This window comes from Trichosurus vulpecula, chromosome 4, assembly GCF_011100635.1.
Source record: "Trichosurus vulpecula isolate mTriVul1 chromosome 4, mTriVul1.pri, whole genome shotgun sequence".
Taxonomy (NCBI): Eukaryota; Metazoa; Chordata; class Mammalia; order Diprotodontia; family Phalangeridae; genus Trichosurus; species Trichosurus vulpecula.
The window spans coordinates 393,026,161-393,053,580 of NC_050576.1; the positions used below are offsets into that span (position 1 = coordinate 393,026,161).

General features: G+C 39.9%; 1 protein-coding gene across 2 annotated transcripts in view; it reads right to left on the minus strand.

The window, feature by feature from the left end:
- Window positions 1-24,644, minus strand: part of RASA3 (RAS p21 protein activator 3) — a 298,273-nt gene extending 273,629 nt beyond the window's left edge. For both annotated transcript variants that reach the window (XM_036756651.1, XM_036756650.1), the window contains exon 1: window positions 24,334-24,644. In XM_036756651.1, the coding sequence (XP_036612546.1) occupies window positions 24,334-24,388 (55 nt within the window). In that variant the 5' untranslated portion in view covers window positions 24,389-24,644. The remainder of the gene's footprint in view (window positions 1-24,333) is intronic.
- Between the last annotated feature and the right edge of the window lie 2,776 nt (window positions 24,645-27,420).

Here is a 27,420-nt window from a genome sequence, read left to right on the forward strand (position 1 = left end):
GCGACAGAGACAGTGAGAGAGAGACAGAGGGGGAGGAAGAGAGAAACATCTGGCCAAAACCATCCCTTTCTTCCCTAAAATGACTCAAAACTCACCTCCCAAGCTTTCTGTAAGTGAATAAAAAGTGATACGGGCACACTGGCAAACCCAAGGGAGCCTACTTGCCTCTCCTCTACTTAGTAAGCACAGATCCACATATGCCATAGGCCGTGCCTAGAATCTCCTTTTCCCTGATCTCTGACCAGGGTTTACCCAGCTTTGTTTAGGACTAGACAACAGTGCTGCTAGTCCTAAAGTTTGTTTAGCAAATTTAGATTAAGCAGCATTGTTGATAAGAGAAGCAATTAGCAAACGTGTTGACTCTTAGAAGGGGAAAGACAGTGCTGCTGACCCAGAATCACTAATAACCTTCAACAATTTTTATTAGTTTTGAAAAGCATACTTAGTACTAATAATAGCTAACATTTATATAGCCCCTATTTTGTGTCAGGCACTGGTTAAGTGCTTTACAGTTAGTATCTCATTTGACCCTTACAACAACCTATTATGATCCCCATTTTACAGATAAGGAAACTGAGGCAAGGAGAGATTAAAGTGACCTCTCCAAGGTCATGTAGCAAATAAGTGTCTGTGGCCAGATTTGAACAACTTCACTACAGGCCTGGTGCTCTATCCAATTAATCACCTAGCTGATCAAGTAAATACTTGAAATATTAACAAATCCCAATGGCTAGTTTTAAGTGTTAGTGATTTACAAATTATTGGGCCAACTCTTCTCTTAGTACTGTAGATTCCCAAAGTGGGAGATACCATCCCCTGAGGGGCACTGGAATGATCCAGGGTGGGGTGGTATTAGCATCTGGTGCAATTTGGGGGTCGTTGAATAAAAATAGGGGGGGTTGCATAAGGAAGGAAGAGAAGAAAGTTTTGAAAAACCATTGGTACATGTTTCATCTGTTGTGTAGCAGAGTTAAAGTCATAGTGATTACATTATTTTCCATATAAACACACAAAATGCAAGTTATAACCCATCAGTGGTCAAGTATGCCGACAGGTCTTAAGAAGCAAGTGTTGGCAGGCAAGCTGTCCTGTGCTGTCAGGAATTCCAGCATGCATCAGCAGGAATAGGTGTGTGTAATGACTTGTTTACAATACAACACTATACAGTTACATGACACAATATTGCATCATCAAAATTTTAATGCAGGAAAAAACAGAAATTGACAATAAATTATTAAATTTAAGAAGTCATTTTTTTAAAAAATATTTTTTTTGAAATGATACAGATTTTAAAAAAATTAAAGGTTTAAAGGAAGTAGATTTCCAAGTGGACACTGAGAAATGTTTTTTTAAAGGGGGCAGTAGGCCAAATAAGTTTGGGAACCTCTGTCTTAGAGTATCACAGGATTTAGAGCTAGAAGGCACTTTAGAGATTATCTAGTCCAAACCCTCTCATTGTATAGTTCAGAAAACTGGTTCAAGAGTACCATGGAAAGAATATTGGATTTGGAGCCCAAGAATGTGGTTCAAATTTCCAACTCTTCTATTTGCTTAATCTCTCTAGAACTCAGGTTCCTAAACCCTAAAATGAAGTGTTTGCCTTATGTAGCTGCACAGGTGCCTTTTATCTCTGAAACTACAAATCTAAGATTTTATAACTTCCCCTTTCTCTGCACAGCATAGTCCATTATTTCTTTTTCATTAAAAAAAAATCATCCTAATCCCAACTCATATTTGTGACTATCAGAGCAAATCAAACCAATATTTCTGATCTCTTTCTGTGACCATCACAATGAGTCTTAGTATTTTGAAGGTAGCAGGTGGGAATGCTGGTTACCCATCTATTATCCTTCACTCTCACTGTATGACTGGCCCTACTCTTTTTCTAGTCACATATATCCTTAATACATTGTTTGCTGAGTATCACATTGGCAAAGATAAGCCAATTAAATGAGATATGCTTTATATTATCATGAAATACAAGGTTTAACAAAGAAATACAACACACACCAAAAACCATAACACAAAATAACGTGTATAAGTATATAAGAGAAATATGGGATGTCTTGAAGGTAATTGAGGATTCCAATAAACAAAGGCAGGAAGGGAAAATATTCCAGATAGGAGTGATAGACTGGGCAAAGATAGAGATAGAAAATGAAAGTATACACAGATAAAATGCTGTAGAGAGTAGACCATTTTGGCTGGAATATAGAGTGGATAGAGGAGAGTGATGTGAATCCAGTCTGCGAAACTAAGTGGGAGCCTAGCAGTGAAAGGATTTAAAAGACAAAAGAATTTACACTTAATCTTAGAAACAATAAGGAGGCATGGGAGCTTCTTGAGCAGGAGAGAAATGAGGTCCAATGTGTATTCTAAGAACGTCAAATTGGCAGCTTTGGGGACAATGACTTCATCTAAAAAGCAGAGACTGAAGTCAGAAATGGCAACAAATTGGATATCTTGGTGGGAGTGGAGAGAAGAGTGGGTGATAGAAAGTAAAGAATTAAGGATAAATCCTAAGTTGAGAACCTGAGTGACTGGGAAGAGGGTGGTATCCTTAACAGAAATTAGAAAGGTAGGAAGAAACTGGTAAATTGAAGTTCTACTTTTAACATGAGTTTGAGATGCCTATGGGACATCTAGGATGAGATATCCTTGATGTAGCTGGTGATATGGGACTAAAATTCAAGAGACAAGCAAGGACTGTATATATCTATATATCGATTTAGGACTGTCACAAATGGCTGTCATGAATAAATATATTGATATTCCATGAAAAAGCTTAACACTATTCTTGAATCCTATGATTACAAAATTTTTGACTGTTTTTTAGGCACCGAAGAATGGAATTTAAAGAGGCAAAGTGCATTTTTTTCAGAGATGTGTCTAGTCAACTTAATATCTATACATCTGAGATGAATTTTTAATAATAAGCTGGCCATCTTCCACCCCTATTCAAGAGCCAACATGCTCTGGGGAGTTGCAATAATAACTCATTTCTATTAATGTTTTAAAGTTGGGAATATTCACCTGAAAACAATCCTGTGAAGCAGGAAGCACACTATCATGCCCATTTTACAGATAAGGACCCTGAGGAAAGGAGAGGTTAAATGAATTGTCCAAGGTCACATAGGTAGCAAGTGGGACAGTTGGGATCTTCTAACTCCAGATCTAGTGACTGCTTCTTCTAGGACACCAAAGCTGCTTCTTCTACCAATACTGACAAGGTGGCATGCTTGTTGTTCTTGTTGAGTCATTTCAGTCATGTCTGACTCTTCATGAACCCATTTGGGGTTTTCTTGGCAAAGATAATGGAGTGGCTTGCCATCTTCTTCTAATTTTACAGATAAGGAAACTGAGGCAAACAGGGTGAAGCACCTTGCCCAGGGTCACCACAGTTAGTAAGTATCTGAGGCCAGATTTCAACTCAGGGAGATGAGTCTTCCTGACTCCAGCCCTGGCACTTTATCCACTGTGGCACCTAGGTGCTCCAAATGACATACACTATATTAAAATGTCAACTGGTTTTAGTATTGGCTTAAGAAAGGCATTATTAAGGAGGGTAACACTACTACCATAAGATAAGCTAAAGTCAAAATGAAATAATTTCATATAATTTATACCACTATAGCTCTCCATTGGCATGAATAATGGAGAGATGAGCATATGTTTTCAAGTAATAATAAAGACATTTTTATTCAATGTAAGCAAGAGTTTTACAGGCTAAAAATGGAAATTTAACCTGTACTGGAAGATTTAGTATAAGTCCTACTAAGAATCTGCAAAGTGTAATATTTCCTAAGAAATCCAAACTATTACTTGATTTTTTTGGGCTTTTAAAAATATAATTGAAGGCAGTTTTACATCTTTATATTGATTCACCTAACTTGTTCTAGCTAATTTATAGACAAAAAGAAAGCACCATATAACAAATTCCTTACTGAATGCCTCTGTGTCTGTCTGGGTGTCCCTACGGGAACAAGTGTACATGAAAAGATAGAAGAGAATTAAACAGAAGTAATAGGAATTATAATGAATGATGATTTTTAAGAGAGGAAAAATGAAACATCTAATTTAGTTGAGCAGACAATCTGCTTCTTCCTCTTTCCCTTCCTCCCTTTCCCCCACCCCCATCTCTAGCTCTCTCAGCTAAACTTTTTTTTTTCCAGGGTCTTGGAGATGTCTGAGAAAGAAAAAAAAAGAGCCTGAATTAAAACACCAAAAAGCACGGCTCAAAGCAAACATAAGTAAGATACCAATAAAGTCAGCAAAACCAGAATGAAAACATTTTTTTCTTTCCTCTACGGCAAGATCATTTATTTTAACTCGGTACATGCAATAAACATGCACTTAAGAACAAACAGTGAGAAACAGCTCTGCAAATACTGGGCTGCAACACAGAATGAAGCAGGAAATGATGAACAAAGAAAGGAATTTCATAGATTCCAGATGTACCCTGGAACCAGCTGGGAAAATAGAAGAAATCAAACTAAAGTCTTGTAAAGGTTAGCCCACTGTGATTTCTAGTGGAAGTTAATGCATATTATGATTGCCATTACGAATAGTCAAAGTGATAAGCAACCTATAACACCTCAGAAACAGCTAGATGCTACATGGCATTATATTGGCCAAATTTCATCTTCCTCCCCCACCCCCTTCAAAACATAGGAATACATCCAAAAATATTTTGAATTTAGTAGACAGGGTGAATATTGTTCAGCTAAGGGTCAGTTACAGGGACCATAAACTTCATTTACTTCCCATAACATGTTCACCACAGAAACCAAATTCATCCAATGCCTGCCCTAGAGTTAATAAGCAAAATATTATCTTTCAATCACAATTGAGATCTTCTTTCAAGGATTTTCTCATTTAAAGAAATATTTTCTTTTAAAATGTTTTCTTTTTTCTTTGTTTTCCTAAGAAACTTGGGTATACTGGGAAAGTGGTAAGAAAGTAATCTCTTAAATATTCAGAAAGAACAAAACCGACTAGCATGTCAGAAAATGAAATGCTACCTACACAAATTCAAGATAAGAAAAAGACCAACAACATACATTAATGACATAAAAACATCTCAGGGTCATTAAGTGTGAAAAAGCCAAATGTGTCTCCCTAATAGCAATCATTATAACAGTAGTGGCTGTTTTCATTATACTTTACACGGCTATAAGCACTTGATGGATGTCAAAATATTTTTACATAAATTATCACATTTAATCACATGACCATCTTCTAAACTCTTAATCCCATGAAGTAGGCAAGGGTTTCTGTCCCCACTTCTCAGATGAGGAAACAGCTTCAGAGAGAGTAAAGGACTCGTCCAAAGTCACAAGACTAATGACCATGGGCATTCATCTCCTAATTCAATTAGGAAGAAAGCACCAGGGCACGAGTAATTGGAGTAAAGAATGCATTAAGAACATAACTGAAACGCTGAAGTAATCCTCCTTCTGTACCCAACTCTAGTCATCCCATGCTGGAGTACCGTGTATTCTATGGGAGCAAAATATGAAAAATGATAGGGGGAGCAACTAGGATGCTCACAGTCTCCCCCAGCCCCACCCTAGAGTCTATCATGCAGCACTGCAGCCAAACGTCTAATCATATAAACAAGTCTTTGAAAAGCAACAAATGTAGAGAATCTAGTATATTTACGCTAGATAAATAATATACAAATGTTATGGATAAATGCTATTGAAAGAAATCCAACCTGAAAAGAGCTCAAGACAACCCATCTAGTAGTAGAATATAAGCTCTGCGAAGGTAGAGGCTGACTTTGGTTTTATCTTCATATCCCCAGGTCCTAGCAGAGTGTGCTGCATAAAGTAGGCGCTTAATAAATGCTTATTGGATTGGATCATCTGTCCCTCCTAAATATCATGAGGTTATCCCCAAGAAGAATGTCTATTATCACTACTCTGGTCAACCTCTGGGGAAGAAAAGTGGGTGTAGGTAAGTGTGCATTTACTACTCTGGATGGATTCTCTTACTGTCCCAATCAACAGCCGTTCTCTGAGATCCATCTGAAATCAAGTAATCAACAGATAGATAAATACAGAAATAAAATAATCGCATTTCTATAGCTTTAAGCGTTGCAAGGTGCTTTATATCTCTTTTGATGTTCACTCCTCTTCCATGAAGTATTCTTTGGCCACTGGAAATAACCACTCCCTTTTCTAAACTCCTGTTGCACAAGGTTCACACATATTTACTTGGTACTAACTGGCAGATAGAGTACCACCCCTGGAGTCAGGAAAACCTGAGTTCAAATCCAGCCTCACACATTTAGTAGCTGTATGACCATGGGCAAGTCACAAGTTTGCCTCAGTTTCTCATCTGTAAAATGGGTTGGAGAAGGAAATGGCAAACCACTCCAATATCTTTGCCAAGAAATCCCCCAATGGGGTCACAGAGAGTTGGACACAACTGAAACAACTGAACAGTTAACAGCAACCACCGCTTTGTGCTGCCAGTTATTTTTCAAGTGTGTGTAGCAGGGTGAGGTATATACAGGAGTACGCGCATGCCTGAAATGACTGTTAAATTTTCAGTGTGAGTAGTTCTACTTTGGAAATTGGCAAACACTACATAATCAGGGTTTGATTTGTTATTTCGCTAATTATCTATGTTTATGAAAGGGACAGAGAAAATGTTAACCATGCAGATTAAATTTAAAAGTAGGTTCATTTGTTTTCGAGAGAGCCGGTTATTAAACATTTACCAGCACATGCCTGGGTATGCATCTTATCTCCCCAACCAGATTATAAATTTCATGAAGGTAGGGACAAATCTTCTTTGTATGCTCCATATTATCTAGCACAATGCCTCTCACATAGTAAGTACTCCAGATTTACTGGTCAATTGAAAGAAAGGAAATAGGATGGAAGAGCTTACTTTCTTTAATCTTAACCTTAAATACATAATAGGCACTTAATAAATGTTTGTTGATCAATCAATGAGTACCATTCCTCTTTCCAAATCAAGTGCTGGAATGGGATGGAAACTCGTAATACAAGGATGCATTGGGCTCTGTGTTGTAATGTCACAGAGATCTAGGACTGGCATGGTTGATCAGCCAAATACCTTCTTGATATTTCTCCCTGAGCCCTGTGTTTGGAGATGGTGCAGCTGTCATGCTCACTGCCTCTCCCTTTGGCATGCAATACATTGCTGCAGCTTCTGCAACAGAGATGATGCCCAGTCTGTTCTCTAATTGTAATTGGCCATGGTACATGCTGTTTTAGGCACCATCCCTAGGTTCTGAAAAATAAAATAACCAGCTTTCTCTCTCTATCTCTCAATCTCTCTCCACACACACACACACACACGCACACACACTCACACATTCCCACTCCTTCCTAGAGATAACATGGCTATTAAGTCCATAACACCTGAGAAATACAACACGGGGAAGGAAGAGTTAACTAAAACACAGAAGCTCATGATACAGACAAACCAAGAGGATTTGGCAGAGAAAGCCAAATTACTCAGCACTACAAGTCTGTCAGATATTGCTACCTTGATCGGAAATCTGCCCTAGCAACAGACGTACCTGGCTTGTTGACTAAGTCAGAGTCTGATGCCATTCAGCTCACTGCATTCCTGGGGCTGCACCATTTCTGCCAGAAACAATTCAAGAATCTATACCGGGCAAACAAGTTTCCCCCAAAGGCTGCTAATATGTCCCTAAGGGATCTACGACTGTTTGAGATGATTCAGAGTCCCATAGAACACAGGAAAATCAGGTCATTTGGACCAGTCACCAGAACTTCCCCAACAGTTTCACCTCTTTACCAGGGGTTGAATTTAATGACGCCTTAATCAATGATCCAAATTATTTCGTATTTATTTTAAAGGGGTTAGAACTGAAAGGATGCTCAGTGGATTCTGCCACTGTGTCCTTGAGCAAATCACTTAGTGTCTCTGGGCCTCAGTTCCATATCTGTAAAATAAAAGGACTGGTCTACCTATGAGCTCCTCTCAGTTCTAAATCCTGGGCTCCTATGGACCACTAAGGTCCCTAAGCTCTAAAACCTATGATCCTAAAAGCTATGAATTTTCCAGAGCCAGTTCAGATCCCACAGGAACCTCCACAGAAGTATCATTGGTGCCTGTTTAAGTGTTGGCTAGGGTGCAGTTGACTAAAGTCAGAAGACTTAGGCTCGTCACTCACCTCTGATGCTTCCTATGGATATGACCTCAATATCTCTGGACCTCAGTTTCCTCATCTGTAGATGCTTCTGAGGTCCCTTCCAGCTCTAAATCCATTATGATGGGAAACACAGTAGGAAGAAAAGGCTCTCCCCAATTTGCCTCCACCCTAGAATTGTTGATTTACTCCATACCACTCCCCATTCATATACACTAACTAAAATGGGCTCCCTTCCAGCATTCTTGTCATATCTCTATGCCTCTGCTCATACCATCCTCCATTCTTAGAATGGGACCCCCTTTCTTCATCTATTGAAGCCTCCTGCTTTTTTAAGGCCTAACTCAGGAGCTACTTCCTCCACGATGCCTTCTTTCAAGTACCCCTACCCATCATCCCCAAGGTTGAAGATGATCCATTCCTCCCTAGATCCCTTATTACACTTGTCCTAGACCTCTCCTCTACAGTCAACATGCTCTTCCCTATCAGAGTTAGTTGTACAAGTCTTTTCTCCATAATTAGATTATAAGCATCTTGAGAGGAAGGTTCATGTCATATCTTTGAACCTCCACCACTATCAATCTAACAGTCCCATAAACATTAAATTGAAAAGGCTGATGACTAGCTAGGTATGGGAGATGACCTGAAAACTAAAGTAAGAGAAAATCTAAGGAATAAGCATAGTAGAAAGTGTTGGATTTAGAGTCAAGAACCCCGGATTCAAAACTACCCCAGACATTTACCGGGTGTGACTATGGACAAGACAATGAAACTCCTCAGAGCCTCAGTATCCTCACCTCTAAAATGGGTATCATATTCTTATTCTCTACCTCACAGGACTGTTGTGCAGAAGGTGTTTCACAAGCTTCCAAATGTCATATACATATGAGTTGTGATTATTTTTGTTAATCTCCTTAGGAATTGTCATTGAGTCTCCATTTAAGAAAGGATGCTGAGGTGAAGGAATATCAGTGGAGAAGTAAGAAAAATCCTCAAAACCCAGCTCAGATTCCACCTCCTCCAGGAGTGTTTCCTTGCCACCTCCTGCTATCACTGCTCTCACCCTCTGATGCAATGGAAAGAATACAGTCTCTAGAGTTAGTGAACCCAGATTCAAATCACACTTCTGAGGTTGTATTATCTTTGACATATCAATAAACCTCTCTGAGCCTCAGTTTCTTTATCTGTAAAATAAGAGGGTTGGACTAGATGCCCTCTTGGCTCCCTTCCAGCTCTATGTCTATGATTTTAGCCTTTTATAGCCCTTAATGTTTGCAACTACTCATTTTACCCTCATCTTATCATTTAGCAGTTTCATAGCTAATGTTGTCTCAGAAACAAGATTATAAGCTTGATGAAAGAAAGAACAAGATCTTTTGCATAGTGCCTAATACAGACAAGATGCTCAATAAATATTTGTAGAATTGAAAATTTTATCTTACAGACATTTAGGATCATGCTATAATAATACTGTGGATTTTTAAAAATTTCTTTAAATTTTCTTCCTTTTTATTGTTCTTCATATAAAGCACTTCCCTGGACTGAGGATTCAGAAGTAGAACCACGTTATGGCTGCCACTTAGAGTATTCTGAATGTAACTATGGACTAGTTACCACTTCTCCAAACCTCTACTTCTTCAATAGGGATCAATCAATCCACAAGCATTTATTAGTCTCCTATTATGTGCCAGGCACTGTACTACATATAGTGCTGGGGATACAGAGGTAAAAATAGGGCAATTTCTTCCTTCAAGAAGCTTATACAAATAAGTGTATATAAAATATGTCAGTATTTGTTGAGAGCATAAGTTTTTGCAGTCACTGAACTATCAACCCCACAGGGTTATCATGAAGAAAATGCTTTGTAAACCATGAAGCCCTGAATGATCATTACCATCAATAAATGATCTCTACCAAGATTATATCTTGCATACGGCATGAATGTTCAAGCAACTGACTTTGTTCGCATTTATCATAAACTCAAGCCTGTGCCAAAAACAAGTATACCCATCACATAGTTGTGTGCAGGGCATTTCATGAGACAATACCTCTAGTAAATTTTACTTTTTTTAATATGATCATTTATTGAATACTTTCAATATATTGAATAAAGAATATTATTTTTATGTGCTAAACTAAAAAAGTCATCTGAACATAATTCTAAAAATTAAACTATACTTTAAAACGTGCCACAAAAAAATGACCAAAACTTTATTGAAGCAATAGGATATGCCTAGACAGCTAAGATCTATTATCATGCAGTGGGAGACAGAGAAACAACAGAAATACAGCACGCCCTTGTTCCAATAACCAGTTGTTGAGCTAGGCTGAGCACAGCTCATTATACAGATAGACTTCAGGTCAGATCATGTTCCAAAAAACAAACACATATAGAGAAAAAGTCAAATATGAAAGAGTTAGAAGTGAGAAGGGGTGGGGAAAGGATCTTATCCTTCCCTCCTCCCAACCCCAGCATCATGAGGGGTTTCCTCTGTGTTTCATGTGAATATGGGCATTGTGCTGAACACAAAATGCCTCTTTACATTCCATAACACTGGAGCACAAAAGAAAGTCAAACGGCGAAGGCTGGAGAATATGAATCTCCTTCCTGAAATAGGTTCCCATGAACTGAGAGAGCAGGGATTTATGTATTCAAAACTACCACAAGCAGCAACCCCACCCCCACTTTCATTGACCACTGTCTTAAAGCTATTAAGGGAAGGGTGAATATTTTTTTTAGTATGAAGGGGAGGTGGATTCTCACTGGGTACCACTTCCAGCTAGGACCCCCCAAGTACCCTGGATGTACCCCAGTTTCATCCAGGCCTTGATAAACTCCAAGGAGACCTACCAATGGGGCATGAAGGAGAAATAGAGAAACCACAGGCTATGGGACAAATGATTTAAGTCTGAAGAATACATTAAAGAAAAATTAAAAGCTTAATAAATGTAGTACAAAGAGGAAAACAAGCTATATCATTTTTCATTGAGTAGTTTCAATAGTGAATTAGGAATCATAAATCCTAGTTTCCATTCTCAGTGGAGTTAGTGATTCATGCTATGACCCTGAAGGATGGTTTAAACAAAAATCATTTTTAAAAGACAGACTGACCTCTTATTTACTAGAAATGACATAATAAAAACATATAACAGACACAATTGAACATACAAAACAAGGATGAGCATGAGCCCAAGCAGTGTAGAAAAATCCCACTATGCATGTTTTACAATCTGGTAATGTTGGTAGCCAAATGTATTAACCTGTGAAATGGGTAGATGGCTGATGCCCTTAAGAATTGTTGGGGTGGGATATGATAATCTTCAGGTAGATATTCCTCTTTAATCTAATGCATTAAAGAAGAGAATCACACCACTAGAAAAACCTGTCATGTGAAATTAAAAACATTCAAACCACACTGTATTCTCATCAACATGCAGAGATTTACCTTTTGACCCACAATTAAAAGGATATGCATTTTGGGTTTTTTTTTTAATGTAATGGTGGCTGGGCCATACATAATCTCTTGCCTCATCTCCCTAAACAGTATCCAGTGAGACACATGTTGGGGACAGTTGGTTAGGAAATTGAGGATTTCTCAGTGCAAAGTTAACTGGCCCCATAGGGATCAAATCTAATTTGCACTATAATGTAACCACCAAAACATCACACAAAGGTCAACAGAAGTCTCAATGCAAAATAAGAACACAAGTAAATTACTTTAGAGAGTCACAAGAAAGCACAGCATTGAAGAAGGTGTGTTGGGACTTGGACAACATAGACTCAAGTTCAGACTCCACCACTTACTAGCTATGTGGCCTTGGGATAAGTCATTTAGTCTCTATGACCCTTAGCTTCTTCTTTTGTAAAAATAGAGATAATAATTATTTCATTACCCACAGGTGAAGATTAAACAAGATAATGGAAACAAGATATAGAAAGCTGTTTGTGACTATGAAGTATGTTGTCGTTCAGTCATTTTCAGTCATGTCAGACTCTTCATGACTGCATTTGGGGTTTTCTTGGCAAAGATACCAGAGTGGTTTGCCATTTCCTTCTCCAGCTCATTGGACAGATAAGGAAACTGAACCAAACAGGATTAAGTGACTTGCCCAGGTTCACACAGCTAGTAAGCATCTGAGGCCAGATTTGAACTTATGAAGGATGAGTCTTTCTGACTCCAGGCCCACTACTCTGTCTACTATACCGCCCAACTGGCCCAATAAAGTACTATATCAATGCATGTTATTGCTGCTGTTATTCCACAATAAACATAATCCCCTGACTTTGTCACTACAAATTTCAGTAGAAGAACTGGACAGGTACACTGAAATGTTCCAAACAGAATGATGGCAGCAATGACCCAACCTAGCTCGCCAGGTCCCCACTGTCCTGGTTCAGTCAAAGTAGCATCAGACCGGGGAACCAGAAAACGGGAAATTTTTCAAAGAAAGCTATGTACTTGGTGCTGTTCTTGGCCCTAGCCCAGGAAATTACAAGTACAATTTATGTCTCTAACTAGTAAATAAAAATAAGGACAATAGTGTTGTTCAAATGCTGATATCCAGACTCTCTAGCTAAGAAAAGAGCTACGAATCCTTTGGTTTTTTCAAAGCAGTGTTTTCTTCTGTATTTCAGGAATGAGAGTTTGAGTCACTGAAATTCTAGGGCAGTGACACTGAATGCCACATTTTGCTTGAGGGGCAGGGAGGGGGATTTATCACAACAGGCAACCAGGGGCAAATTATTGAAACCTGAAGAACACCTTAACGTAAAATTAAAAGCTTAGTGTACATAGTACAAAGAGAAAAAAATAAACCAAATCATTCCTTCATTGAGTAATTTCAATAGTGAATTAGGAGTCATGAATCCTGGTTTCTACTCTCAGTAAAGTTACTGATTCATGGTATGGCCCTGAGTAAATCTTTCGACATCCCTTTCAGCAGCCTTCTGTGAGTTTATGATGCTTCCCAGTAAAATGCCTGGAATACTTCAATTAAATGTGCTACATTGAGTACGTATAATAAGTATACATGTTCTTACTCAAACCAGGGTGCTCACTTTCCCCAAAAGTAATTAAATTGAACTTTAATTCTGATAAGTGATTATCTCATATTCGAGGTTCATGCTCTCTTGGAAAGTGTAATTGTAATGAGTAATGCAGAATTTCAAGAAACCCAGTCATACCACATTGTAGACACTAAATGTGCCTACATACAGGCATTAACAAGGCCAGCATTTTGTGACCCTCTAAATAAGCAAAAATGTTGCTATTTTTTTTAATCCCACGGTCATCTTGTTGGTCTATCACTTCCAGTAAGGATAAAATACACACTCAAACAAAATGCTTCCCAGACATCCCAATGCCCTGGGGTGGGCCTTTCATCCGACCTAATAACCTTTGCTAGGGAGAGAATTCACTTCCTCAGATTCCAGTCCCATAGTCACAGTCCTGGAATGGTTTTTATAGCAATGTGGGGATGGGAAAAGGGATACTATTCACACTTGTACAGTACATATTGAATGATTGATATTTGTATCTGTCCTACGTTTTGAATTTATTCACCTTCTAATTGAATAAACTGACTATTCTTCTTTTCCCCCTTCAATTACATGTAAAAACAATTTTTAATATTTGTTGTTTGTTTGTAAAGGCAATCAGGATTAAATGACCCGCCTGGGGCCATACAGACAGTAAGTGTCAGAGGTGAGATTTAAACTCAGGTCTTCCTGACTCCGGGGCCAGTGCTTTATCCACTGCACCATCCAGCTGCCTCCAACATTTGTGGGTTTTTTTTTATTTTGAATTCCAAATTCTCTCCCTCCCTTCCTCCTCTCCTCTCTCATTGAGAAGGCAAGCAATTTGATGTAGGTTATGCATGCGCAATCCTATTCCTTTGCTGATGAATTATTAGCTCCCTTTCTGTTTGGGCCAGTGCTCTGATTTGGTCTCTGTCCTCAGTACATTAGAAAGCAGAGACTTCGGCAACGGCTCCTCTCCCAGGTGTTCAAGGCTCTCACCCAAGCTCAAAACTTCAGGGCTATCTTTGATCCCTTCTCCCTTGCCCACTACAAACCATCAGACAGTAATTTAATTCAATCCAACAGTTTATTAAGAGTCTACTGTGTACAATGCACTGTGGTTGGGCCTTTAACTGTTTCTCTTTTGGACAGGAACCCTGAGGGTCTTCCCCTCCCAGTTTGATTTTTTTTTGAGTTTTGATTAAAGGGGTCATCCCTTGATTAACTTCTTGCAAAGGTCTATTCACTGAATGAGCATTACCTCACTCAAAGAGAGAACCTGAAAAGACCTTAGCCTGGAAGGACCGGGGTGTCCCAATGCTGGGCCATCTCTAGTCATCCTGATGAATGTCAGGACCCTGACCCAGATGGTTCTGGAGGAGAAAGTGAGGCTGGTGACCTTGTGCAGCCCTCACTCACTCAAATCAAAGTCTACTGCAAGTCACGGCATCATTTCCCTGATGTCACGGTCCTCTTCAAGAACGAAGGACAAAGACAACAACCACAACATAGAAAAAAAATGGATAAAAGTCCCTGTCTTCAAAGAGATTATATCCTAAAGGGGATGTTGAGGAGGAAGAATATAATATTTATATGGATAAATAGACATGATATGAGAAGGAAGAAAGTACTAACAACTAGCAGGAGCAGGAACACCTTCCCACAACAAGATGGCACCTGAAATAAACCTTGGAAGAAGCCAAGAATTCTAAGAGGCACAAGACAGGACATTCTGGGCATATGGAGCAGCTGCTGAAAAGACGTGGAGATGGAAGATGGCCAATATTGCTGGAATGTAGAGTATATGAAAGTGGGTGATATCAAACAAAACAGGTTTAGGATGGTCAGTTGGAGTCAAGCTGTGAGAGACATTAAATGCTGAGCTGAGGAGTTTTGTCTTTTTTTACGGTAGAGGTGAGAAGAAATCACTTCTGGAGCAGGGGAATGATTTGTTCAGACTTGTACTGTAAGTGGACTTCTTTTTTGCAGTTCTATGGAGGATGAATTGGGAAAGAAGACTGAAAGCAGGTTATTATTACAGTTCAAGCAAGAGGTTATTCTGACACTAAAAAGCTATTGCGTCAGGTCATGTAACTTTGTTAGGCCTTGGTTTTTCCATCTGTAAAATGAGGATATTGGTAAGACAAATGAATGAAAGCCATTCTTTAAATACTTAAAATGTGCCAAACACTGTGCCAAGTGCTGGAGGTACAAACACAAAACAGAGACAGCTCTTGCCTTTAAGGAGTTCACATTATAGAAGAGAAAGATGGCACATGTAAGGAGAGTGGTAGCTGGGGAGATTTATTCTGGCTTGGAAAGTCACCAAGATGGTGAGAGGAGCCACAGGGATGTAGTCTTGTATACCACTTCTAGTTGCAATGGTAGCATTGAATTCACTATGGTCCTACAGCTGGAAAGGAGGGGAGAGGCTACCAGTGAAGGCAGCAGGAGATGGCCAGGATGGAAACTGAAGCAAGGTGAGATAGAAAGGGCTTACCAGTTAGGACAGTGCAGCCCCACGGAGTTCCAAGGCTGAATGGGTCAGATTTTTCTAGAGCATGAGGACTGGAGAAAGATAAGTATATCCAAACTTACCATTTTCCAGTCAAGGTTTTTACCAGTTCCCAAAACACTTATTATCAAATGATCCTTACTTCTTAAAAATGATAAATTTAAAAATCTGATTCAATCTTCTCTTCCTCCCTTCATTATCTTTCTCCAGAGTCCTCCTCCCACCTTGCTCCCTCTTTTGAGAGCTCCTGGCTCCTCATTCTCTGAGCCATTGAGGGCCATGCTACCAAGGCTGTGGAAGGCAAAGCATTTGGTGGCAGAACGCCTAGATTTTCAATACTCAGTATAGTTTGAGCCCAGAAACAGTGATAGATTTCCCAAACTTTCTTCTACAGAACCTTAACATTCCATGTGATACAACTAGGAATTCCATGAGCAGAGGTCAAGGCTAGTAAATATTTTTCCTTCTAAAATATTAATTGTAGAGTGATGCATTGCAAAAAAAAACTGATTATGTTATTTCTCAGGATAAAAAAGGCTTAATTTCCTTTTACTCCAACATTTCCATAATCCCTCTATAAGTCCAAAGTATATTCCATGTCTCTAGACCACCATTTATGGGATTTCCTCACTATATTTAAAGCCCCCAAAATTATTTGGAGAAATTAGCTTTGGAATCAATGATGCAGATGAATGCCCCTTCCGATACTAGATTTCCAGGTGCCACATAGATAATTTATTCCTAACACTCTAAAATCCTAAATAAAATTATAGGACATACCATTCTGTGTGTTTGTTTGTTTTCAGGCCAACACATCAATTTCACTTCTAAATATGTCCTTTTCTCCTGTTTAAAATGTGTTATGCAGCTTTTATGATTCCCTAAATACCTTCAGGAAGATGCAATTAACTTCACTTAGTTTCATCTTTTGTGGGTTTACAGACTCAAATGGCTCATTAGCATCAGAGAAGCAAATCAAAGCATTCTCCATGAAACTCTTCCCATTACATTCTCTTTGGAGTGATTATTGCCAACTGAAATCATTTCTAGACTTTGTCTTCTGATGAGGCTCTTCCATATCACCAGTTGCCATCTTTTTCATAAGCCCAAGGTCCTCTCTATTCTCTAGTCCACCAAAAAAAGAAAACAAAACAAAAGAGAAACAAAAAAATCTACTAGCTAGAGCCCGGAAAAATCACTTGGATACTTGAGGGAAAGATTACAAATGGTCCTCCCAGTGAATTTGAAAACTAGTTAAAAAGATAAAAGCTACCCTAAACTGGAGTAAAGCAACTCCAAATGATCCCCTTCTGATTTAAAGAATCATCATACCAAGCCTGGTTCTAAAAGTCTTGGTCAGGACTTCTTAAGTCTTGGCTACTGCTTCTAGGCCTGGTCCATTCCTATACATTTTCTCCACTCCACTCCCCAACCCAGGGGTTAAAAATAGCTAATTATCTAGCTGCCAGCCTTCTATTGAAGCAGCATCTTAACTATTTTTAACTCTGGGGCATTAAAAAACTGCCTGAAGTTCCTTGAAGGTAATAATCCTATTTAACCACTAATATGTGTTCCATCTTTACGCACCTGTATGTGCCACACACCCTTACTTGTTGGCTCACTGTCAGGCCTGGACCCAGGCCAAGCAGGTCTCACCTCCCCCAGGCTTCCTAAATCCCTGAACTGTTCATAAACTGTAGACTGCTACTTAACAGTTTAATCTCTGGGGTGTAGATCCCAATTTACTATTCATTGTTCTGACAAAGCAGTTGTCTACTGTGTAGGGGCTCTGCTCACTCCATCAAGTTGGGAATTAGTCAGATTTCATTTGTGATTAAACTGAATTTGATTGGAGGTTCCTGGAGATGAAAGACCAAATTAAGACAGCACCTGAGCCCTAGGAAAGTTTCCTTGAATAATTTGGATTGTGCCTATATTTCCTGCGTGGAAAGAGGTGTCAATTTTAATTCATTTCTTTTAGACCAAAATAATTGTTAGTGCCTTCTTTTCACATATTTTCATCTCACAGACAAAGAGGCACATGAGATTATGCACAGTGCCTAGGTTTTCTGCATAGTACACCATTTCTGGCCAGAGTGATACTAGACTGTCTACCAACTTGACAAACGGCTGTGGTCTTCATGTGTTGGGGACAACTCACGCCTTGGACAGTAGAAAGAGCACTATTTTGGAGTCAGGGACCTGGATTCAAATCCTCATCTCGTCAAGTACTAACAACCTAACTGTGTGGCTTTAACCTCTCTGAACCTCAGTTTTCTCGTCTATAAAATGAAGGGATTCAATGACCTTCATTGAATGAATGACCAAATCATCCCTTCAAGCTTGAAATCTGTGATCTAGTGAAACTATATATCTTCTGAAGCATTAAAGTAGCTTGAAACACTGCATATTTAAAATTACAGAATTTGGAGAGGAAAGACCTCAGTGATTACACCCAGTAATCTAGTCTCCTACCCAGCACGGTCCATTGCATTTAAAAAATAACAACATAGAAAACAATACCTTTGCAACTTTTTTCCTTAACCAGACCTGTGATTTCATCAGTGTAAGGAGCTGTCCAAGAGGAACTTCTCTTACTAATGCAGATTTAGCACCTGCTTTGCCACTTAGAGTTGCTGGGGATTAAGTGACTTGCCCAGGATCACACATCCAATATGTGTCTGAGTCCCAGGTCTTCCTGATTCTGAGGCCATCCTCTTTATTCTCTATGTCTTGATGCCTCTCTCTGTTACAAGAATAAGAACTAGGAGAAAAGAACCATAAAAGTGAACTTAAAAGCATTTTATGTAATTTATCTTAAATCCTGGTGCACAAGGAAAGGCAGATTTAGTTAGAGGCAGATGCAGGAAGTGGTAGATGGAAATTTGTGGGTACTATCAAGAGCTTTTAGAGGTTTGGGGTACTCGTTTTTTATGTTTAATGGTACTTCACAACATATGGGTTTCCTTCATCCTGATTAATATATAACACTACTCATGCTTATCAGCCACCATTGGGGGCAGAGTTGTTTTAGGGTTACAAATGAAATGAAGGGAGAAAGGATGGAGGAAGAACACTCCCTGAAGTCATTGGAAGAGTTGAAGGAGAACTAGGAAAAGAGTTTGGGGGGGCGGCGGGGGGGGGGAAGAGCCAGGTGCATGGACTTTGGTAGAATAACTAAGCTGCAAAGGGTTAAAAAAAATTGGAAGAAAAAGGAGAGTGAAGAAAATGAGAAAACATACTGATACACACACACACACACACACACACACACACACACACACACACACACACACACACACACACACACACACACACACACTGAATATCCACCAGAAACTTAGGGATTTAGAACTTGGGGAATGCCTATTCATATACCACAGAGCAAGACTATGACACAAATGCATAATAGTTTGGGTGTCCTGTCAAAATAACACAAAAATATTCTCTTATTACTATGTGTGGGTGGGTGATGTATTTTTTTAAAGTAATGTAAGGTGATGTTATTATTTAAAGATGCTTTGTAATAGTCTACCTTCTATACTATACATAAAAAGGCAGAAAATATGTCAAGAACCAGGCTAAGGGTGAGGTCAGGATGGTTATAACTATAAAGTAAATATGGGTAAGGGAGCAGATAACTCCCAGGTTGGATGTTTTTGAAAAAAGTTGTTCCCATAAATATGGAAGGAGCTATCAATCAGATGTTTACTCTCCTTCCCCTTCAAAAATACAGAAACAGAAAGTTCAGCACCAGGGTAGTTGACATGAAAGAGATTAAGGAGCCTTCAGGAATAGCGTATATAATTTAGGGACATGGTTTAGCAAGATCCAAGTAGGATTGTGCTATTTAAAATGAAATAAACCACATCATTGGGTTAAATACAGATTCACATTGGATTTCTCCTTCCATTCTGATGATGTAATATGTAGGAACATGGAAGCAGCTAGGTGACTCAGTGCATATAGCACTAGGTCTGAAGTCAGGAAGACCTGGGTTCAAATCTAACCTCAGACACTTAATGGCTGTATGACCCTGGGCAAGTCAATTAACCTCTGTCTGTCTTAATCCACTGGAGAAGTAAATGACAAACCACTCCAGTATCTTTGCCAAGAAAACCTCCATGGACGATATGGTTGATGGGGTCACAAAGTGTCAGACATGACTAAATAATGTAAGTATAAAATTTAGTTTAACAGCTCAGGAGAACTACTTTTAAGTCCTAGTATATAATACTTGCTTTTTTAGCATGAGCGAATAAATCTTTGTATATTAATATTTTAATTATTATATACTTATTAGAACAAAACTATACTTTAAAGTACTAAATCCTTCAGAAAAATTAGAAATAGAATATTAAAAAGGCAGTAGCATACAAGAGTCAGGATCAAATTTATGTTGCCAAGCAGAAGCCTTTCCATTGTAATTTTTCCACCCAATCATCTTCCACAAGTCTTAAAGCTGTTTCCTTTCAGGTTCTAAAACACTGACTCATGGAAATGTTAGAACATACTTCCTCAAAGTAGCAATCATATAGGAAGTGTTTGTTTAGTCTTACATGACACACGGTGTGAGTATTGTTGGGGTTGGGTTTTTTCTAATGTATAAGATACTGTTGCAAAAATAATTTTCACTTAAGATACAAAATTGTAAGATTTTAAGTTTGTTGAAGAATATATCAAAATAATAAATTGACATGCACAAAGGAATCTTAAATAGCATTATGTTTAATGAATGAAATCCCAGATTCTTCTCTAAATGCTCAAGGCAATGTTACTTGGGGGGAAAAATGGTAAGGACAAAAGAAAAAAAAGAGGGTCTCCGAATGTTCCATGCCCCAACTCCAATTCATTCTCTTATTGAAAACATCTTCACATGATTGATTCAAGCATTTATTAAGCTCCTGTTGTGTTCCAGGCACTGGGGAATACAAAAAGACAAACAAAATACTCCCTGTCCTCTCAAAGAGTTAACATTCTATTGATAGAAAATGATATGCATATAGAAAATTAAATGCAACTACAAAATTCAGAGTCATTTCCTTGAGGGAGAGGGAGAGGAATCAAGATAGGCTTCCTTTAGGAAGTGGCACTCCAGCTGGACTTTGAAGGAAGATAAGGAGCCCATGAGGCAGAGGTAAGAAGGCAGTTCATTCCAAGCACAAGGGATGGCCTATACAAAGCCATGGAGACTAAATTCAGCATCTATTTTAAATTTAGCAGTTTTAAGAATCAAAGCTTCCCAGGACATACCAAAAAAAAAGCCATTTGTAATAACCCCCTTCCCCTTTTCTCTAATAGAAAGATTATTCATTATTATATATTTTCTTTAAAGGGAACTTTGAGCTTGGGAAACACAAAACTGGACAGCCATCCACTAGTTAGGGAAATAGGACAATTATTATCTGCATTTTATTTTTCAAAAAAAAATTTAAAGAAAGAAAACCCCACAGATGAAGTAACTTGCCCCAGGCCATACAGTATGCCAATAACAAAGACAGGCCTTGCTTATAATGCCAAGTACCAGTCATAGTCTAAGCTATCTATGAGTCTGAACCACTTCCCCCCCCAAAAATGAAATGGTACATGTTTGCTAAAAATTTTCCTCTCTTTGTCATTCACTCCAAGGCCATTTATTGGCTTGTTCCCTGTCTTTGAAACTAGTCACAGTTGTGCAGGGCAAGGCAAAAATACTGGCCATAAACAAAGAGGATTAAGGGAAATTGAACAAAAGCTCAGCTCACCACCTGTCCAGGCATTGGATCAGTCCTTTACCTCCTGTTTGACTAATATGGCTTTCACCCATGCCACTGCACTGAAGCCTAAAGACATGTTCCAACATTTAAATAAAGCTAAACATCAAACAATTATACTAGTATGCTTTCTTCCAGGATTTCCAGCCACAAGCACTAATTCAGTACAAATGACCTCAATCATTTCTCTGCTCAGAAGCAATATGATAATCGCCTTGTACGCACAGCCACTGATTGCCCCTGAATAGAATACCATCTTCCTTGGCAATGCATTCACGCACTTCTTTATGTGTAGTTTCAGTATCAAGGTAAAAGCCTATTTTGAAGGAAAAAAAAGAAAGTCAGGGTTTTATTCTCAGAGCTATATCTAGGGAGTTGGATGATTGGAGTTTGTACATTTCCGGGATGGCTACTCATCTTCCTAGTGATATTATCATAGAATATTAGGGTACTCCCAAAAGGTTCAAATAATACTCAATAGCCACTGCAGGATTAGAGGCAGCAGATGCTCCAACAATCAGATTAATCCTCACCCTCACTCTGGCGTTTTGTTTGCTTGGTTAAAGTGGAAAGGAAAAGGGAGGAAGGAAGGAAGAGGAAGGGACCAAATCAAATCACTTCTTCAACCCACATACCATCCAAACCAAGTTCCTCTATGTTACTCATTACCAAATCAATGCCCAGGATTCTCTTCTATGAATGGCAGATGGTAAACTCAGGAATATATCCAGTTCAACTGTTATGCTTTCTTTATTGGCTGAGAGAATTTAGCCAATTCAGAATAGTACAAAAGAAAAAAAATGAGCTCAAGGAAAGGCATTCTTTTTGTTTAAAAACACTGCTGGAATTCTTCCTTGAACAAACAATTGCCTACATTGAGGCTGTCTATAGGGGTATGAGTAAAAAGTAGTTTAAACTGATTGGATAAATCATATAATGAAATTCGCTCATTACTTTGTAGTCACATTAAGTAATTTTTTCCCCTTTAATTAGGAAAACACATTTTTTTTACTGCTACATTATATTTATTCACATCCTTCTGGAAATAAACTTGAGTAGGCAGATTATAAAATGAATAGCGCAATCCAATGATTACTGACCATGTTGCAGTATCATTGCTTTCTTACTTGATCCATCATATTAAAGTGAACAACAAAAGGTTTCTGTAGTATGTCTTGGTACTAAATATCTCAGTTTGTTAAGAGAGCTCAGTCAAACAGGAGAGAGAATTCCCAATCACACGCAAGGCACTTACACATCCTAACTGCAACACTTTCAGTATAGTGTCTAAGTGGTGGTCCTTAAGTCAAAATAAAACATTCTATTGATAGAAAATGACATGCATGTAGGACAGGAAACAAGCTGATTAGGGTAGCTTGAATTCCTCAGACTACATCACACACCAGTTAATACATAAATTAAGTACGACAGGGTCCTGTATTTCCAACAACAATTTTAAGTGGGCACAGAATTAATTGCGAATGGATCAATGGATGGACAAAATCCCGAGCAACGTTGATGCTTTATGCAGCCTTCAAAGGGACGATTCTCAAACCAAACATTCCCTCATCTGGCCAACCTCCTGAAATTATGCATTCATCACCTTAATCGACTGTGTCAATATGAGGTACCAAAGTTGTTCTGTAAAATATTTACACGTCATTCTCCCAAGGGGGAGGAGGGGAAGAAAAAACAAATAAGAGTCCCCAGATACCACACAGGGTTCATCCACCTTAGGACACAATAACCCTACCTCCTTAGCATCTCCTATGGAAACCTACTTTAATGTTAGCAGTTCAATCAGCAGCATCCAAAGCCCTGCCTGCTGCAACATTCTAAATAACGACCCATTGAGAAAATCTGAAGCTTTTCTGTGTGACAGAAAGCGAGCTGAACAGCAAGGCTGCTTGCTGGCTTTGTGTCCTACTCTGGGTTGTCACATCTCCCATTGAAACGATGCAAACAAACAGCTCTGACATTTTTGCCTGCTCCGATTTAGTGTATAAACCCCAGTATTTTCTCTCTCGCACTGGCCAGTGGCTAATATACCTTAATACCATAACCTACCTAATGAAACCAACCTACCCTCTGGGAGTGAGATGCTTAAAGACAGAAAACAATTCAATCAAAGAAAAATACATCATTTATGCAGAAAGTAATGCACTGGAAGCTGAAAAGTGGACCTCTTCATAAATATAATGAGGCTTACAGACCAAAGAGCATTACCAGCTCCCTTGGAGCTGCAGTTGACACAGATGTGAAGGTTCCGCTGCTATTATAATGTATTAAGCAACACACACACGCTACAAGTCGGAATCAAAACTGTCATGCCCTGCTCCAAGTCATATCTCCCCCCGCCAAGGCAAACTCAGCTTCTCCAGACACTGGCCGACCGGCTCACGAAGCTGAGCACCCCCCTCCATAAGCAGAAACCACTGGATGGGAGTTTTCGCTTTCCAGGGCCGTCCCGGCCAGAGGGGACTCTGCTCAGCTCCGGGAGACGAAACCGAGCAAAGAAGAAGAGAGGGAGCACGAATTCAGCCTCGCCTACCGCTGCCCTAACAGCAGTTACTTCGGGAGGCATCTCAAATGCAACAGACGCCTTCTTTTTTCCCTCAGGCAAGGTCTCTTTTCGGGTTCCCTCTCTAAAGGATCTCATTCTCCCCTCCGTCAGCCCTTACCATCCGCAAGAGCGCAAGCTCTGCAAGGAGCAGAGCAAGGCAATGAAGAGCCCAGGGGAAAAGGGAGCGCGGGGGTTGTGGGGCAGCAGCTTTGCGAGGTGTCGGGAGACACTGTGGTTCCCGGCCCACGCAAGACTTTGCGAAGAAGCCGGACCACCTTTTGTCAACTGCCCAGCGAGGAGCTGCGGAGAGAGCGGCACCTTTCTTACCTATTTTAATCTTCACGCTTTGGAAGACGCGAAGCCCCTCTTCCTCTACCGCCATGCTGTCTGACCGTTCGCCCGCTTGCCCACTTGTCTGACGGCTCCAGCTGTCTCGGGCTCTGCACCGAAATGCAGCCGCCGCTGCCGCCGCGGGAGAGCAGCCCAGGGCTGGCCTGGCTGTACCGCGAGGGACAAGCAGCAGCAGCAGCAGCAGCAAGACCTAGGAAGAGGTGGAGGAGCAGCAGCAGCGGCAGCAGCAGCGGCAGCTAGCAGCAGGAGCGCGGCGCGCACTGCGCAGCCCCCAGTCCCCGGGCTCTTCATTCTGTTTCCGAAAGCCGACAGCAGCCCCCAAGCGCCAGCCCACGCTTTCTGCCCATTGGCCGAGGCCTCGGGGGTGGGGACTGGTTTGCTCCGCCTACTGGTGGAATCGTGGTTTCCCATTGGTCTTATCTTCAAAAGGGTCCGGGGGCGGAGACGGACACTGAAAGATGGGTTAGGAGAGGACTGAGCCCGAGATTGTCTGGGTTACCAAGAGCCTGGTCCCTGAGAGGCAAGGGGGTGGGGTGAAGGATTTGTACTCCTCCCGGACTTGGAATGGGACTGGGAAGTCAGTCAGGAAGCCTCAGGAGGTAGCAAGGATGGATTGCCGGCCAGTAGATGCCTACCTAAGGCTATCTGTGGCCGTGTGCGCAGTATTTAGGATGCTCTCGTTAAGTGAAGTACCTGGGAGAGCAGACAAGGCTAAGGGCCTCTTCTGCTCGTTCCCGCATCCGTGAGCTTTTGTATGGCCAAACTAGATAGACGGTAGCAACTGACTCCCTTGCTCTGCTGCAAAATTCTCAGCGGAACAAACGATAACGGTTGCACAGAATGCTTTCCAGGAGAAGCTACTGCAGTGGACTCTCAGCTCTAGAGACTGTAATTCCTCATCTGTTAGTGAATTCTCCCTGTTCACGCACCTATTTTTATCTCGCACCCGGTCAAGAAGTTGCTCCCCCCTCCTTCCCTCCAAACTTCAACAATGTAACCCATTTATCATTCCTCTTTTAGGAGAAGCTGTGACATGGACCAGTCAAACTAGGAAGATGAACAACCTGCAAGGCTCAGCTCAGGTGCCAACATATACATAAAGCCTCACACCCCCTACTCCACCATTAGCTCTGTCTCCCGTTATTTGCTTAGTTGTTTGCACACTGTCACCTCCATTATAACGTAAACTTCTTGAAGGCAGACTCTTTTTTGTTTTCTCCGCCACCCCCCCACACACACCCCTAAGAAAGCGTCTTGCATATTGTAGGTGCTTAATAAATGCTTGTCATCTGAAACTGGAGAAGTTGCCTATCAAGGGGAGGGGCCAGCAAGGAGGCCCTGGAGAACGTCTTTGTCTGGCTCCCAGTGTCATCTGGGCCCTAGTCACCTCTTTCCTAATGTCTCAGGTCAGCTGAGGCACTGCTACAGACCAGTCGATAAATTCTCCTCTTGGGAGATTTCTTTGAAATCACTCATTGTCAGTCCAAGAGGACTTAAGTTTGTTAACTTAGAAAGCCCAGGGCAAAGTCCATGTATTTACTCAGGCTTTTCCTGGTGGTGCACTAGGCTTAAGAAAGTAGTTTTTGTTTTCCATCTAGACTGCTTAGGACGACTAAGGTGGGTTACCTATTAGTTGATGGGCCAAGGTAACGAGTGTGTTTAAAAATGAACAAACTTGCTGCTCAGTGGCAAAGGTACTTTAGAAACCCATTCCTTGAATACCAAATAGTTTATTTTTCACTAGTTTTTTTTCACAAGTTGCTTATAGTTTTTTTAAAAAAGATAATGTATGTCTATTAAAAAGAGAGAGTTCGTATTCAACCTTAACCTGAGTGAAAATTTTTGTCTTCTGGAAATAACTTTCTTGAATGTTCACAATTCTTTAGGAAAACAACATTCTATCTATACTACAGTCAGGCAAACCTTGATAAATTACACAGTGTGTGTTTAAAGGATGTGAATGAAACCCAATCAGCAATTTTTTATCTGGGAGTATAGCAACTACCATTGATGAAGTCATTTGGATCATTGGAGCAGACCTAGCTTTTAATTTTGGTTCTGTCATTAAGCCAAATCAATTTTTCTGTGCCTTATTTTCTTCATCTGGTGAAATTGAAAGTATGTTACCTAATATCTACCTCTTCACAGGCATGATTAAAAAAAGACTAGTGAAATATATGTCTTAAAAGTATTTATTGTGCTCCAAATAATGTGGGGTTTTTACATAGAATAATTCTCAACAAAGAAATATGCTCTAAAGGAAAGAGACCTGAACTCTGGGGTCTAGTGTCAGTTCTGTTACCAACTAGCTGTGTGACATTGGGCAAGCCAGCTAACCACTCTGGGTTATGATTTGTTTCCTCATCCTTAAAATGAAGTGATTGGATTAGATGGTCAGTAAAGTCCGTTCCAGCTTTAAAATTCTATGATCTAAGAGATGATTCATTCTCTGTCTGGAACTTAGAGAACTCCAAACAGGCATCCTAAAGACTGCTTGTACTCCTTCCCCCACATCCTGACCTCAGTTTTACCTCTACTTCCTCTCATCCTCCAACATTTTCTTTCCTATTAATTTTCTCTTACTCCCCTGATCTTCCTACTACTATTATTTCTACAAGCTTTCATTATCCCTGACCTTTATTTCTTTTTGTGGTTGCCTTGCTCTTTTTCCATCATTCTCCATTTCTTTCTCTGAGACTTTCAAAAACTAAGCCAAAAAACACTGTTCCGAAAGTTTTAAAATACATCTGTGAGATGAGAAATCTTCTGCCCAAAAGAAGATTTTTAAAAAGTTCTAAATTCATCTGTGTATCCAACCACAGAGAGCAAGAGATTAGACATACATACTATTTTTTTCTTAAAGACATAGACCATGTAGTGTTTGCTAAATATAGTCACCTAAGAATTGCTGATAGAGCAGCCTTGGTCTCCCAAATTCTTGCCTTCAGTCCATGCCATTCTCCCATGGGGCAGTCTGAGCCCGTAGAGGAAAAAGATAGTTTTTTTCACCCCAAAGCATGATACAATGGAAGGAGCTTTGAATTGGATTCTATCCAATATGAC